Genomic DNA, 16,426 nt, shown 5'->3' with positions numbered 1-16,426 from the left:
TTTTCTTTTTTTTCCTTTTTATTAAAATAGAAAAGGGGAAATATGGTGATATTTTATTTGTATTAAAATATTATTTGTATGTTAATAAATAAAGTTGCCCGGGGGTCAGAGCTATTAGCAAGCCATAGGAAAGCAGGGCAGTGGTAGCGTACGCTTGTAATTCCAGCACTTGGTAGGCAGAGCTGGGTAAGTCTCTGTGTGTTCAGGGATACAGCCATTATTGGATACACATGCCTTTAATCTTAATACCAATCATGGAAAACCTGGAGGCCTATACAGACAGGCTGTGAGGAGGCGGTCATGTGGTTGGGTTTACAACCAATGAGAAGGCAGGACAGGAACTCTATATAAAGACTTTAACACAGGGGTAGCTCTGGTTCGGAGAGGTAGGACCACCGCAGGAGGAAGGGTAAGGTTTTAGCTCTTAGCTCTGACCTCTTGGCTTTCTTCTTTGCATTGGTTCCATGTTTATTATTTAATAAGAAGGTTGGATACATCTACACTGAACTGAAATTGCCTTGGGGGCCATGGAGAAGCCCCTCAGGGAGTTTCCCAATGGCAAAGGCAAAGGATTACCATGTCTGTCCCTTTTTGATCTACATTTGTTAGTCCAATGTTTGCCTTTACCACACCTTCTGCATAATCCAGAAGGGAGGGTCATTCTGTTGCCATTGTTCCTTGAAAAGCATTGTTTCTAGGAATGCCCCATTTACAGTCTTTTTTTAGGTGACCTTGTTTACTACAATTAAAGCATCTCATATTATTTTTCTTCAAACCTCTGGAAGTAACCTCTCCTATCCAAGTATTATCATGATCATGATATTCAATATTAATTGTATCTCAGATTCATTCCTCCAAGGGTGCTGATCTTGCCTATAGTGACCTAGTTATCCTTTGCCATGCTGCATTAGCATTTTCAAAATCCAGATATTCAATTATTATTTGCCTAGCTTCTGAATGTTGTATCATTCTCATTCTATTTATTGCTGAAGATAGCCTTTTAAAGAAATCCCTGAAGGTTTCTTTTGGGCCCTGTATAACTTTTGTAAATGACTCACATTTTTTTTTCCTACTACTTCAATTCTGTCCCAAGCATTCAAGGCTGCCCTGTGGCATAAAATTAGGATGTAGTCATCATATAAAGATTGTCTTTGTATATCAGCATAATCGTCTTCTCCAAGAAGTTGATCTTGGCAAATTTCCATAACTCTAGTCCTACATTATTGTTGTATAGTCTTAGCCTCTTCTTTCTACCAGGTTCTCCATTGTAACTGTGTTCCAGTCTCTAAAACAGCTGTAACCAAATATTTCTAGTCTTGAGGGATAATTCTATTACAAGTAGACCATGAGTTTAACATCTGATTTACAAACAGAGAAGGCATAGCATATGAGACTATAGCTTCCTTGAATCTCCTCCAATCTAACATTTGCACAGGAGTCCAATCAGCTCCTACACAGCCTTCAGAATTTGATAATGAAAAGGAAAAATCAGTAGCCATCTTGAGAGACACTTCCCCCTCCCCTCTTCCAAAGGCATTTGCTGACCAGCAGTTTTAGAAGTGATCAGAAATTGAACTTACAAGGCTGGGATAATAAATTTATATATCCTGGACTTGGCAAAACTAGATACAGGGAATAATGGGCTCAGCTGACCAGAAGTTGACCTTAGAGGAAAGTAGGACTGCAACAATAAATCTGAATGTGTCAACAAAAGCAGGACATAGGGAATAAAAATTTATGTCTCTATAGATACCCTGAATCCTATTAGCAATTAGTAACCTTATGCTTACCTCATCCCTAGCCCCCTCATCCAATCCCAAGCTGCATGTAAACTTTTCCTATATAAACCCCTTCAAGTGAGTGCTGGGGCTGTCCTCCTCCACCCACTGTGTTGGATGTTGCACACACAGACCAAGTTTGCTTGTTTTGTTAATAAGAAACCTCTGTGTGCTTGCATCGGATAATGGCTCTGTGGTGGTCTTGCTTGGGGGTCTTGCGACCTGGGCACAACAATAGCTCCTGAAAAATTACTGGATAGATTAGTGTTGACTGTTTGAAAACATTAGGTTGTTCCTCTGTAACTGTTTAATTCAATGCTGAGATAGGTTCACCTTTATATTCTTCTGTCTGGGTGTGAATATCTCTGTGATTTGTTTCAACAAGTTTTTCTAAAAACTTATCTTGGCACTCATATCAACCAACCCTTTTAATGATCAAACAAAAATGATCAAACAAATAATATTCATAATTGACATTATGTAAATCCCATCAACATTAATTATCTTCTCATTTAATTGTTCCATTTTCAGACCGCCTAATGTGTTATCAAACAGAGACCAAATTCTCCATTGTAAAAATGTTTCCCATTTTTTTAATGTGGGAAAAAAACCTCTTTTAACTAATCTCTCCCTTAAGTTATCTTAACTGACTCACCAACTCTGCGGAATACACAGAACAGTAGAAGCCTGAGGGAGTTTCAAGGCACCTACCTAGTATGGGAACAGTAAAAGATAGAAATCAAGAGAGAGCCCACAACCCACCAAGAGAGAAGAAGCCAAAGAGACTCAGGCCCACATGGCGTGTAGACTCTTACCAAGTACAACTCGGGCCTGAGCCCCAGACAAGTGACTTTTTTGTGAATTTATGCCACAAACGTTGAGTCACCAGATGTAACAGAAATTGCTAAATGGTCCTATTAATAAAAACCTGAAGCCAGATATTGGAAAGCTGAAAGATCAGAGGAGTAGAATAAGCTAGACACAGTTCTTACTGCTAGGAAATCTTCAACCCAAGAGAGCTTCTTCTTTTACACTCATGCCTTATATGCCTTGAAGTGCCCTGCCATCATACTTCCTCTCTCCATCTGGCTACATCACTTCCTCTTTTGGCCCAGCTCTATCACTTCCTGTCTGTGCAGACCTCCAGATTTCTACGGTTAACTAGTGCTGGGATTAAAGGCGAGTGCCACCATGCCTGGCTCTGTTCCCAGTGTGGTTTTGAGCTCACAGAGATCTGGGTGAATCTCTACCTCCTGAATGACAGAGTTAAAGGCATGTGCCACTGCTGCCTGACCTCCATTTTAAATATAGTGACTGGCTTTATGCTCTGATTCCTAGGCAAGTTTTATTTGTTAGAGCACAAATAAAATATCACCACAAGGAAGAAATAAAGAAAGAAATTAAACACATGCTAGAATTCAACAAAAATGAACGCACAACATGCTCAAACTTACAGGACAAATGAAAGCACTGTTATGAGAAAGTTCATAGCACTAAGTGCCTTCATGGAGAACTAGGAGAAAATTCATACTAGCAACTTAACAGCACACCTGAAACCTCTAGAACAGAAAAAATACAAACAATACCAGAGTAGTAGGTGGCAGGTAATAAACTGAAGGCTGAAATCAATAAAATAGAAACAAAGAGAACAATACCAAGAATCAGTGAAACAAAGACTATATTCTTTGAGAAAATAAACAAGATAGACATACCCTTATCCAAAATAAATGAAAGGAAGAGAGAAAATTTCCAAATTAACAAAATTAGAAATGAAAAGGGGGACATAACAACAGACACTAAATCCAGAAAATCATTAGGTCATACTTCAAAAGCCTGAACTCCACAAAATTAGAAAATCCAAATGAAATGGACAAATTTCTTGATTGATAAGACCTTCAAAAATTAAACCAACATCAGATAAACAAATTAAACTGACCTATAACACATAGTGAAATAGAAGCAGTCATTAAAAGTCTCCAAACCATGAAAAAACCCAGGGCCAGAAGGTTTCAACACAGTATTCTACCAGACTTTCAAAGAAGAGCTAATAATAATACTCCTTAAATTATTCCACAAAACAGAAACAGAAGGAATATTAGAATTTTCTTTTTTCTGAGGCCATAATTACCCTAATACTCAAGCCCCCAAAAGACCTAACAAAGAAAAAGGGTTCCACACCAGTTTCCCTTATGAATGTTGATGCAAAAATACTGAATAAAATACTGGCAAATTGAATCTAATAACACTTCAAAAAGATCGTCCACCATGATCAAGTGGGTTTCATCTCAGAGATGCAGGGATGGTCCAACACGTGAAAATCTGTCAATGTAATCCACCATATAAACAATCTGGTCTCATTAGATGCCAAAAAAGCCTGCGACAACTTCAACCCTTATAAAAGAAGGAACTCAAAATGGGCTGGCTTACCTATTACATGATTATCATTGCCAGAAGCATGGCAGCACTCAGGCAAACATGGTGCTGGAGAGGTTGCTGAGAATTCTATATCCAGATTAGCAGGCATCAGGAATAGAGAGAACCAATGGGCTTAGCTAGAACTTCTGAAACCTCTACCCTCAAGGACATACTTCTTCTAAAAAGGCCACACATACTCCAACAAGGCCATACTTCCTAATCCCTCTCAAGAATCACTACTCCCTAAGGACCAAGCATTAAAATATATAAGACTATGGGGGCCATTGGTATTTAAACCACCACAGAACCCACAGGTATTTCAGTGCACTAAACAAAGTTCTGTGTCACACTAACATTTTAATATATGTACCAGAACATTCTTAACTAAATAAAGTTATGAAACTAAGTAGTGTAACTAATACATGGAAACTGGAAGTAGAAAAAGTAAGAAAAAATACATGCATATGAGAAAAAGCAATTATCTTTCTCAGAAGTTAAGCTATAAATATTATTTTTTAAGAAAAACAAAGTGGGATTTTCTGCTAAGTAAAATAAATGAATATTCTACCAATTGAAGGAGGAAAATAGAAGAAAGAAACTAAATAGCTATAAGAACATCAGACATGTTTATAAAGGAGGGTTTTTCCTTGTTGTGCTTTTTTGAAGACAGAGTACTTCTATGGAGGCACACAGGCTTTTACTCCTCACCTGTTTATCTCCACCTCAGGAGTGGAGAGATTGAAAGAGGACAAAACTATGATGAGAAAAATGTAGGGATGTGGCAGGAAAATTACACTTGTGATTAATCTTCATCAGACTTCAGTAGATTTATTCATCAGTTAATATGATGATTCCAAACAATAGAAAATATTGCAAACAAGAAGATACCAGCTAAAACAGTAAGGTTTTCTTGGATAAAAAGTTATCTTAAAAAGAAAAAGCCTATAGATCTGAAACCAAGATGCTATATATGGTATTTCATACACACAGTGTCTTATGTTTGTGTTTTCCTAAATTAAATCCTTAAGTTTAAAAGTGAAACTTCTTAAAATTCACATAGCTAGAGATTTCAATAGTTTATAACTTCGTGGGTTTACCCTTAATATTTTATAGCTTGGGTATTGCTTCATTGTGAGCTATGATTTTCCTAACTCATAGGTTTGCTAAATACTTCTTTATTTTATTTTATTCATAGGAGTGTTTGCCTGAATGCCTATGAGCACCACAAGGACTCAGTGCCTACAGATGCCAGAAGATGGTAAAGGATTCCCTGCAAGTGGAGTTACAGGCAGCTGTGCACTGCTGTGTGGGTACTGGGAACCAAAGCTGTATCCTCTGCAAGAGCAGCAAGTATGCTTAACCACCTTCAAAATCATAACTCAACATGTTTTTAAAATTCAGTTAAGTTTAACATCTTCCTAAAATAAAATCCTAATTGTTATTGTACTCAATTTAGTAATAAGAAATGCCCCAAGGCTCTTGGAAAATCACAGAAATATCTCTCTGTGTTCAATATATATGTATGCTAAACTAATTATGTTATATATCACATAAAATTTGCTGGAGTAAGAGGAAATGCTGTTTATCCATTTGTGAGTTAGGGCAAAATAAGGCAATAGTAGGTTTTGCAGAAACTGTATGATTCCTAAGACTATGGTTTGCCACATTACAGTATTATCACATGTATTTATTTGTAATTATACTAGGAGTCCTCGGCAAGGAAAAAAATGTAGACCTCAAAATCATACCTGAAGGACTTAAAATACTTTATCCTTTAAAATCTATCACATTGCCTACTTTATGATATCTATGTTGGCATTAATAAATATTATGGTACACTTTGGAAGACAACATTTTGTGAATATGAAAGGGTGATGTATGTAGTATATTACAGAAAAATAATTTGGAAAAAATCATTAATAAACAAAGAAAATGCAATCAACAATTTTGGAAGTATTAAGAATTTCTGTTTCTAAACTTTCTTCACAATTATTCTGTATTTTCTGTTTCTCTAAATGTACAACAATATCACTTGAAGATTTATGATATACATTGTATATATATACATAGAGAGAGAGAGAAAGAGCGAGAGAGAGAGAGAGAGCATGTATAAGCAAATTGTATTTGTCTTAGAAGATAATCAATTGTGTATAAATGGATTTTGTTTCATCTGACAACTGGTTTGTGGACACAGGAAGATAAAAAGGTAGACACATCCATGACGTAGGGTTCTGAGTGCTCACAAATTGTTTCTAAGGTAGTAAATTCCATACTAACTTATACCTATAAATAGAGACAAGAGTCAGAAATTGCATGCTTGTGATTTTATTGGTATTTGAAGATAAATTATGGCCACATTATTCCAGTTGCACTGTCCAGCAAGGCCATTATCTTCTCACTCATTTTCTGAAAGAGACAAACACAAAAGGAAGTTATAGGGAATGTAAAATAAGATCAAGTTTCTCATCTCTTTCTGGCATCTGTAAATGATGTGGATAGAAGTCCATGTCTTTTTTTCTCTGTCTCTACTCTTTCTTCCTCCCCATTCTGGTTCTCTTTACTCATTCTTGCTAATCACCTAGGACATAATTCACTATGAATTGTGGCTGATAAAATGAAGAAAATATATTTTATTGGTTATATGGCTTTAGCATGAATACAATCCATCTTAAACTGGTGATTAGAACATATGGCTGTAATCACTGCATTTTGGAGTAGAGGGAAGATGATCAGGGACTCAGGGGCTTACGTGGCCAAACACCAAGTTTGAAGCCAATGTGGTCTCTATGAATCATGTTCAAAATCTCACTACAAATCTTAAGATGTATTTAGAAAGATGGTTATTGAGACACATCCTATACTATTTAAACACAGAAACCAGCTTGAAAGTCTACTGACAAGGCTTTAGGTAATCAATGACAGCAAGAGCCACAGAGTGTGATCGTTCACTACAACAAAGCCAAAACACCAAAAATATCAACAGAAATATGTTATCTCTTTGAAATACTGTGGCTGTTTTAAAACACAATTTTAATTAATATAAGTATAATGTGCAGATATGGAAATAATAGAAAATATCTGTATGCGTATTTCCAGTAGCCTATTGAAAGAATGAGTGGTAGCCTTTGATGATGGGGATGGTGAGAAGTGATGATGACATATACTTTTAAGATTTAACTTGATGCCTTGGTTTCTAGTTTGTTTTTACCACTGTTTTGGGCATATGCTAAAATGAATCAATTCTAAAAATGCAGATAACATTTAACAGCACTGCCTTGAGGCCCCATGCATCATAGATGCAATGAATGATCAAATAGAACTGTAAAAGGTAGGGTTGCTAGCATGAGAAAGGAGGCAGCAGGACTTAGGGAGAACATTGTACTTCTTGTGCAAACAATGGACAATCACATTGTCAATCATGTATAGTCATTGCTCCTCACAATTACAATATGTTGAGGAGAATATAAAACATAAATCATCTTCCTATACCACCACAGGATATCCAAATAGTAATGAGAACCCAAACTATGGAAGACAAATTTGTTTAAAGTTGAGTTATTGGAGCTTATACTTACAAAACTGTAGGAATTATGATGTTTCATGAAAAGTAAATACCAATCATACCTGACAATGTATCTTTGATTACTGAGGACGCTGGCCCTGGGAAGGTCCTTGAGGTCTGCCTCCCTGTTGGGCTGGACCTTGCTGGTTTCCAGGCTGAGGGCCTTGGTTCTGCTGTGGTCTTCCTTGTTGGGGTGGGCCTTGCTGGTTTCCAGGTTGAGGGCCTTGGTTCTGCTGTGGGCCTCCCTGTTGGGGTGGGCCTTGCTGGTTTCCAGGCTGAGGGCCTTGGTTCTGCTGTGGTCCTCCTTGTTGGGGTGGGCCTTGCTGGTTTCCAGGCTGTGGGCCTTGGTTCTGCTGTGGTCTTCCTTGTTGGGCTGGGCCTTGCTGGTTTCCAGGCTGAGGGCCTTGGTTCTGCTGTGGGCCTCCCTGTTGGGGTGGGCCTTGCTGGTTTCCAGGCTGAGGGCCTTGGTTCTGTTGTGGGCCTCCCTGTTGGGCTGGGCCTTGCTGGTTTCCAGGCTGAGGGCCTTGGTTCTGCTGAGGGCCTCCCTGTTGGGGTGGGCCTTGATGGTTTCCTGGCTGAGGAGGCCGGTTCTGTTGCTGACCTTGCTGGGGTGGGCCTTGCTGAGGACCAAAACCTTGCTTTGGAGGGGGTCCTTGGGGGAATCCTGCAACAGGTGATTTGTGATTAGGGCTTTGATATGTAGTCTCAAGTTCTTTATTGGTACATCACAAGAAGAGATAAGTTTAGTAATAAAACAAATGCCCTCTTACATTGAGTTGTATTAACAACTCAATGACTATTACATAGTTCTTCTTACTCATTTCTCAGTCACCCTCATCATAACTCCCATCTAGTTTTTATGGAGTTTTTCTCAATCCGTATATTGATGGTATCAAATTTGTATCTTGATGCTTGGAACTAGCAACTGAGGTCTCAGACACCCAATTTTCTAGGCATTGTCTCCATGGACCAGAGAGAAGGGATAGAATTTTCAAATTACTGATTTTGACTGTCCTACCCAGAAATGTCCCTATACTCTTTCTGTCTTCTGTTCTACATTCACTGAAGCAAGATGCCTGTTATCCACTGACTACTTTGTTGCAGTGTATTCACAGCTGGACTTCCTTCTGTGAGCCTTCCTGTTTGATCCTTCACAACACAGAGAGGTGAATCTAGAAATCCAGCCCCACTTTATCATCCTTCTGTTCAACCATTTAGTCAAGTTTCTATTACACATGACAACATCTAAATCCTTGGTGTGGAATGAGGATTCAAATTCACTGCTGGTACTGATTCTACAGTCCTGCATTTCTGATAATGCTCTTCTCTATCTCTGCATCTTCCAGGAGCCATGTGATCTGTTTCCCACAAGCAGATTCACCAAACAAACAGCCCTGTTTTCTTACCTTCGCTGAAGCGCTGAGTAGAGCTCAGGGCCAGCAAGGCCACTGTGCATAGGACAACCAGCATCTTGGAGGAGGCTCTGGAGTTTCTTCCAAGTCTGTGCTGCATGCCTTGGGGTAGCTGCCTTTATAAGACACAGCAGAAGAAAGGTGCCTTTGATCCTCATACTGAGTGACCTCACATTTGACAAAGGAGGATGCACTGCATCCTTGACTCCTCTTTGGGACTTCTTCCAGGAAGCATAACATGAGGCATTGGCAGTGTGACTTGGACAAAGAGTTGATAAAGTGTAAATATGACGCCAAACCCTACTTTAGAGTTTTGGCATTACATGAATTTCATTACATTTGGCAGGCAGTTCATACATATGCATATGTTTGTACTCACTGATATTTTGGCAACCATGAAGGTGCCTAATATCTTTAGCTCAACTCCAGCTACACTCATTTTCAACCATAGACCATCTGTAGGCATACTGTAACTATGTGTGTGATATTCCAATATGTTTTCATAATTTAGAGGTCATTTTTGTTTGGATAACATGCATTCCCTGCATCCTTATCTGAATCATGTCCACAAAGACTGTCCAAAATCCCGAATTTGTTGTTTGAAAATGGGGAAAACTTGGAGCTTTACATTACATAATGTATTCTGTACTCTATGTGTGTGAGTGAGCATGTGTATGTTTGTGTGTTTGTATGCACGTGCATGCGCGTGTGCGTGCGCGTGCGTGTGCGTGTGCGTGTGCGTGCGTGTGTGTGTGTGTGTGTGTGTGTGTGTGTGTGTGTGTGTGTGTGTGTGTGTACATTTCTTTACATGCATAGTAAAGCATGGACAGAGGGCAACTTTGGCTATTGGTACTCAGATGCTACTTTCTACCTTGTACTTAGAATAAGATATGTCATTGGGCTGAAACTTTCATGCTGAGAAACTAGTTGACTTGCAAGTCTCCAGACCTAAAGGTATCTCCATCTCCCAAACCATAATTGCTGGGATTTAGCAATGTATCCTCTCACCTGGCTTTTTACTTGGATTCAGTGGGGTTAGAACTTGGTTTCTCATGCTCAAGAGGAAAGATCTTCAGTGACTGAACCATTTCCCCAGCTCCAAAATATTCTATCCCTGTTAACAAAAATGGCACAAAAAGTGCCATGGAATTTCTACAAAACTGTAAGACAAATACACAATTTCTTGACAAGTCCATGCTATTCCCTGTTTCTGAGATTTCCATAGCCAAATCCCTTTCTAGAAGGTTCCCTTAAACGGAGCTTATACCTTCTCACTTTTAGAAAATGTTCTCAATCACTGCCAGTAAGCAATGGTTGGTCATGATTACACAATAGAATTAAACAATTGGCTATCACCTGCAAATTTCAATCATATTGTATTTATGCTCTCACTTGTAGTCTGATACCATTCTGTTTACTTAGAATGATCTTCAACCCAGAATATTTTCTCTGCTACATGTTGATCCCAAACTCGGTCTTAATCCAAACTGCTGTTCTTAGAAGTTGTTGAATATTTTCCCTGTGTCATTTCTTACTGTGTAACTTGCTTTTTTCAGACATTACAGGATAATTTCTAAAACCCCCAAATCATTATCCATTATATTCTTCAATGTATTGCTCTATTTTTTATTTAAAATTGGGTAACAAGTTGTCATCACATTTCCATCCAGTTGTCTTAGTTTGCTCCCTTTTACTGTGTGTCTATTCTGTCAAATCTGATAATAGGCAGTTCTTCTACATCATCTAAGACAGAGGGTTATTAGCCTAGGCAGCTGTTCTTTTCACATCACACTTCTACAAAACTGTTGTTATTGCTAATTTTAGTACAAAACTACTTTCAATTTTTGTGAACTGTTTTGTTGAAGTAAGTTATGGTGGGTGGACCATGGGATTGGAAAATCAAAGCCAAGCTCCTTCTTGACTGGGATAATTGTCTTCTCTACTACACATTTAATTTTCTGCTGTTTTTCCTTTCCTGGGATTTCAGGAGGGTTTTGTCAGTAGGAGCTTTACAGGCAGACTTTCCTTGGAAGGGAATACATTAGGATTTGGAAATTCTCCCTGGCTATATAGAATTCTGATAAGCTCTTTGCATATTGGAATGTGTTAGGATGATTGCATCACCATGTTTTGAAGGATTCAAGATAAGGCCTGACTTGTATTCCTATAAGGAAAGAACTTACAAAAACTGTATTTGTATATAAAATTCTCAAAAATGTTAAACCAAAAATTTAGCAAAAGAAATAGGAAGTACATGGACCCACAGGGAAAACCTACTGAAGGATGTGCACAGTGGAAAAAATCATTATGGCTAACCACTGGAAGACATGGAGAAAGCATTGATCCTGCTTCCACCTTTTTGTTTGCCTTGTAGTCTCCAAACCTGCTGTTTGATGGCCTGGACTGTACATTATTTGGGGAGTCATACTGAACCAATATAGGACCATAATTTTCTGTGTATGGAAATAAAAAAACTATTGGATGTATATCAGTTGTTGTGTCCATATTATAAGACCAGTGTATGCCTAAGGGCTTCCTCAAACATCATTTAACTTGGAGCTTGCTACACTCTCATGCAACGTTACACAGAGTCTCCTTTAAGGGATACTGTTAGCTCTTAGGTCTTCCATCACCTCTGTTCATGGCTGATATTTTTCTTTTGTGGTGTATTAATCTCTTTCACACTTCACTAATACTGAAAAGGGTCAGGGAAATGGTACCAATTGTGTGACATGTAGTGGAATTAGTATAGGGCAAAGATGCCTTTTCCCTGTCTGTCACTTTCATACCCACTCAGAGGTGTGCATGGCCGTCCTTCTGCTCCTTCAATCTTACATTAAAGGTTAACTATAAGTAAGCATGTGGGTGACTCATGTCCTGGTACTCTGCCTCTTCAGGGTCTGCAGATTCAGAGAGAGTTATGGTAATAATTGTTACGGTAATAAAGTGAGGAGTCTTCCAGTATCAAGTGACTATACCCTACACCCAATCAAGCAAAATGCCAAGTGCTTATCAGAATTCTATATAGCCAGGGAGAATTTCCAAATCCTAATGTATTCCCTTCCAAGGAAAGTCTGCCTGTAAAGCTCCTACTGACAAAACCCTCCTGAAATCCCAGGAAAGGAAAAACAGCAGAAAATTAAATGTGTAGTAGAGAAGACAATTATCCCAGTCAAGAAGGAGCTTGGCTTTGATTTTCCAATCCCATGGTCCACCCACCATAACTTACTTCAACAAAACAGTTCACAAAAATTGAAAGTAGTTTTGTACTAAAATTAGCAATAACAACAGTTTTGTAGAAGTGTGATGTGAAAAGAACAGCTGCCTAGGCTAATAACCCTCTGTCTTAGATGATGTAGAAGAACTGCCTATTATCAGATTTGACAGAATAGACACACAGTAAAAGGGAGCAAACTAAGACAACTGGATGGAAATGTGATGACAACTTGTTACCCAATTTTAAATAAAAAATAGAGCAATACATTGAAGAATATAATGGATAATGATTTGGGGGTTTTAGAAATTATCCTGTAATGTCTGAAAAAAGCAAGTTACACAGTAAGAAATGACACAGGGAAAATATTCAACAACTTCTAAGAACAGCAGTTTGGATTAAGACCGAGTTTGGGATCAACATGTAGCAGAGAAAATATTCTGGGTTGAAGATCATTCTAAGTAAACAGAATGGTATCAGACTACAAGTGAGAGCATAAATACAATATGATTGAAATTTGCAGGTGATAGCCAATTGTTTAATTCTATTGTGTAATCATGACCAACCATTGCTTACTGGCAGTGATTGAGAACATTTTCTAAAAGTGAGAAGGTATAAGCTCCGTTTAAGGGAACCTTCTAGAAAGGGATTTGGCTATGGAAATCTCAGAAACAGGGAATAGCATGGACTTGTCAAGAAATTGTGTATTTGTCTTACAGTTTTGTAGAAATTCCATGGCACTTTTTGTGCCATTTTTGTTAACAGGGATAGAATATTTTGGAGCTGGGGAAATGGTTCAGTCACTGAAGATCTTTCCTCTTGAGCATGAGAAACCAAGTTCTAACCCCACTGAATCCAAGTAAAAAGCCAGGTGAGAGGATACATTGCTAAATCCCAGCAATTATGGTTTGGGAGATGGAGATACCTTTAGGTCTGGAGACTTGCAAGTCAACTAGTTTCTCAGCATGAAAGTTTCAGCCCAATGACATATCTTATTCTAAGTACAAGGTAGAAAGTAGCATCTGAGTACCAATAGCCAAAGTTGCCCTCTGTCCATGCTTTACTATGCATGTAAAGAAATGTACACACACACACACACACACACACACACACACACACACACACACACACGCACGCACACGCACACGCACACGCACGCGCACGCACACGCGCATGCACGTGCATACAAACACACAAACATACACATGCTCACTCACACACATAGAGTACAGAATACATTATGTAATGTAAAGCTCCAAGTTTTCCCCATTTTCAAACAACAAATTCGGGATTTTGGACAGTCTTTGTGGACATGATTCAGATAAGGATGCAGGGAATGCATGTTATCCAAACAAAAATGACCTCTAAATTATGAAAACATATTGGAATATCACACACATAGTTACAGTATGCCTACAGATGGTCTATGGTTGAAAATGAGTGTAGCTGGAGTTGAGCTAAAGATATTAGGCACCTTCATGGTTGCCAAAATATCAGTGAGTACAAACATATGCATATGTATGAACTGCCTGCCAAATGTAATGAAATTCATGTAATGCCAAAACTCTAAAGTAGGGTTTGGCGTCATATTTACACTTTATCAACTCTTTGTCCAAGTCACACTGCCAATGCCTCATGTTATGCTTCCTGGAAGAAGTCCCAAAGAGGAGTCAAGGATGCAGTGCATCCTCCTTTGTCAAATGTGAGGTCACTCAGTATGAGGATCAAAGGCACCTTTCTTCTGCTGTGTCTTATAAAGGCAGCTACCCCAAGGCATGCAGCACAGACTTGGAAGAAACTCCAGAGCCTCCTCCAAGATGCTGGTTGTCCTATGCACAGTGGCCTTGCTGGCCCTGAGCTCTACTCAGCGCTTCAGCGAAGGTAAGAAAACAGGGCTGTTTGTTTGGTGAATCTGCTTGTGGGAAACAGATCACATGGCTCCTGGAAGATGCAGAGATAGAGAAGAGCATTATCAGAAATGCAGGACTGTAGAATCAGTACCAGCAGTGAATTTGAATCCTCATTCCACACCAAGGATTTAGATGTTGTCATGTGTAATAGAAACTTGACTAAATGGTTGAACAGAAGGTTGATAAAGTGGGGCTGGATTTCTAGATTCACCTCTCTGTGTTGTGAAGGATCAAACAGGAAGGCTCACAGAAGGAAGTCCAGCTGTGAATACACTGCAACAAAGTAGTCAGTGGATAACAGGCATCTTGCTTCAGTGAATGTAGAACAGAAGACAGAAAGAGTATAGGGACATTTCTGGGTAGGACAGTCAAAATCAGTAATTTGAAAATTCTATCCCTTCTCTCTGGTCCATGGAGACAATGCCTAGAAAATTGGGTGTCTGAGACCTCAGTTGCTAGTTCCAAGCATCAAGATACAAATTTGATACCATCAATATACGGATTGAGAAAAATTCCATAAAAACTAGATGGGAGTTATGATGAGGGTGACTGAGAAATGAGTAAGAAGAACTATGTAATAGTCATTGAGTTGTTAATACAACTCAATGTAAGAGGGCATTTGTTTTATTACTAAACTTATCTCTTCTTGTGATGTACCAATAAAGAACTTGAGACTACATATCAAAGCCCTAATCACAAATCACCTGTTGCAGGATTCCCCCAAGGACCCCCTCCAAAGCAAGGTTTTGGTCCTCAGCAAGGCCCACCCCAGCAAGGTCAGCAACAGAACCGGCCTCCTCAGCCAGGAAACCATCAAGGCCCACCCCAACAGGGAGGCCCACAGCAGAACCAAGGCCCTCAGCAGAACCAAGGCCCTCAGCCTGGAAACCAGCAAGGCCCACCCCAACAGGGAGGCCCACAACAGAACCAAGGCCCTCAGCCTGGAAACCAGCAAGGCCCACCCCAACAGGGAGGCCCACAGCAGAACCAAGGCCCTCAGCCTGGAAACCAGCAAGGCCCAGCCCAACAAGGAAGACCACAGCAGAACCAAGGCCCACAGCCTGGAAACCAGCAAGGCCCACCCCAACAAGGAGGACCACAGCAGAACCAAGGCCCTCAGCCTGGAAACCAGCAAGGCCCACCCCAACAGGGAGGCCCACAGCAGAACCAAGGCCCTCAACCTGGAAACCAGCAAGGCCCACCCCAACAAGGAGGACCACAGCAGAACCAAGGCCCTCAGCCTGGAAACCAGCAAGGTCCAGCCCAACAGGGAGGCAGACCTCAAGGACCTTCCCAGGGCCAGCGTCCTCAGTAATCAAAGATACATTGTCAGGTATGATTGGTATTTACTTTTCATGAAACATCATAATTCCTACAGTTTTGTAAGTATAAGCTCCAATAACTCAACTTTAAACAAATTTGTCTTCCATAGTTTGGGTTCTCATTACTATTTGGATATCCTGTGGTGGTATAGGAAGATGATTTATGTTTTATATTCTCCTCAACATATTGTAATTGTGAGGAGCAATGACTATACATGATTGACAATGTGATTGTCCATTGTTTGCACAAGAAGTACAATGTTCTCCCTAAATCCTGCTGCCTCCTTTCTCATGCTAGCAACCCTACCTTTTACAGTTCTATTTGATCATTCATTGCATCTATGATGCATGGGGCCTCAAGGCAGTGCTGTTAAATGTTATCTGCATTTTTAGAATTGATTCATTTTAGCATATGCCCAAAACAGTGGTAAAAACAAACTAGAAACCAAGGCATCAAGTTAAATCTTAAAAGTATATGTCATCATCACTTCTCACCATCCCCATCATCAAAGGCTACCACTCATTCTTTCAATAGGCTACTGGAAATACGCATACAGATATTTTCTATTATTTCCATATCTGCACATTATACTTATATTAATTAAAATTGTGTTTTAAAACAGCCACAGTATTTCAAAGAGATAACATATTTCTGTTGATATTTTTGGTGTTTTGGCTTTGTTGTAGTGAACGATCACACTCTGTGGCTCTTGCTGTCATTGATTACCTAAAGCCTTGTCAGTAGACTTTCAAGCTGGTTTCTGTGTTTAAATAGTATAGGATGTGTCTCAATAACCATCTTTCTAAATACAT

General features: G+C 39.3%; 2 protein-coding genes across 2 annotated transcripts; one reads left to right on the top strand and one right to left on the bottom strand.

The window, feature by feature from the left end:
• Positions 1 to 7,823: 7,823 nt before the first annotated feature.
• LOC128099798 (acidic proline-rich protein PRP25-like) lies at positions 7,824 to 9,267 on the bottom strand. Its single transcript, XM_052721614.1, has 2 exons — positions 9,162 to 9,267; positions 7,824 to 8,419 (listed from the first exon to the last, which is right to left on the bottom strand). The coding sequence occupies exons 1-2, from the start codon at positions 9,265 to 9,267 to the stop codon at positions 7,836 to 7,838; spliced, it is 690 nt and encodes a 229-aa protein (XP_052577574.1). The 3' UTR covers positions 7,824 to 7,835.
• Positions 9,268 to 14,156: 4,889 nt separating this feature from the next.
• On the top strand, positions 14,157 to 15,606 carry LOC128099797 (basic salivary proline-rich protein 2-like). Its single transcript, XM_052721613.1, has 2 exons — positions 14,157 to 14,262; positions 15,005 to 15,606. The coding sequence occupies exons 1-2, from the start codon at positions 14,157 to 14,159 to the stop codon at positions 15,604 to 15,606; spliced, it is 708 nt and encodes a 235-aa protein (XP_052577573.1).
• The last annotated feature ends 820 nt before the right edge of the window (positions 15,607 to 16,426 follow it).

This window comes from Peromyscus californicus, unplaced genomic scaffold, assembly GCF_007827085.1.
Source record: "Peromyscus californicus insignis strain IS unplaced genomic scaffold, ASM782708v3 Scaffold_6__1_contigs__length_162567912, whole genome shotgun sequence".
NCBI classification, from domain to species: domain Eukaryota; kingdom Metazoa; phylum Chordata; class Mammalia; order Rodentia; family Cricetidae; genus Peromyscus; species Peromyscus californicus.
Note: the sequence above shows the minus strand (reverse complement) of the source record. Positions and strands in the feature narration are given on the sequence as shown.

Excerpts from the sequence above, each read along its gene's own strand:
- LOC128099798 (XM_052721614.1), bottom strand. The coding sequence starts at position 9,267 with ATGCAGCACAGACTTGGAAGAAACTCCAGAGCCTCCTCCAAGATGCTG. Across the intron at positions 8,420-9,161 it reads TACTCAGCGCTTCAGCGAAG|GATTCCCCCAAGGACCCCCT; the intron begins GTAAGAAAACAG and ends CACCTGTTGCAG.
- LOC128099797 (XM_052721613.1), top strand. The coding sequence starts at position 14,157 with ATGCAGCACAGACTTGGAAGAAACTCCAGAGCCTCCTCCAAGATGCTG. Across the intron at positions 14,263-15,004 it reads TACTCAGCGCTTCAGCGAAG|GATTCCCCCAAGGACCCCCT; the intron begins GTAAGAAAACAG and ends CACCTGTTGCAG.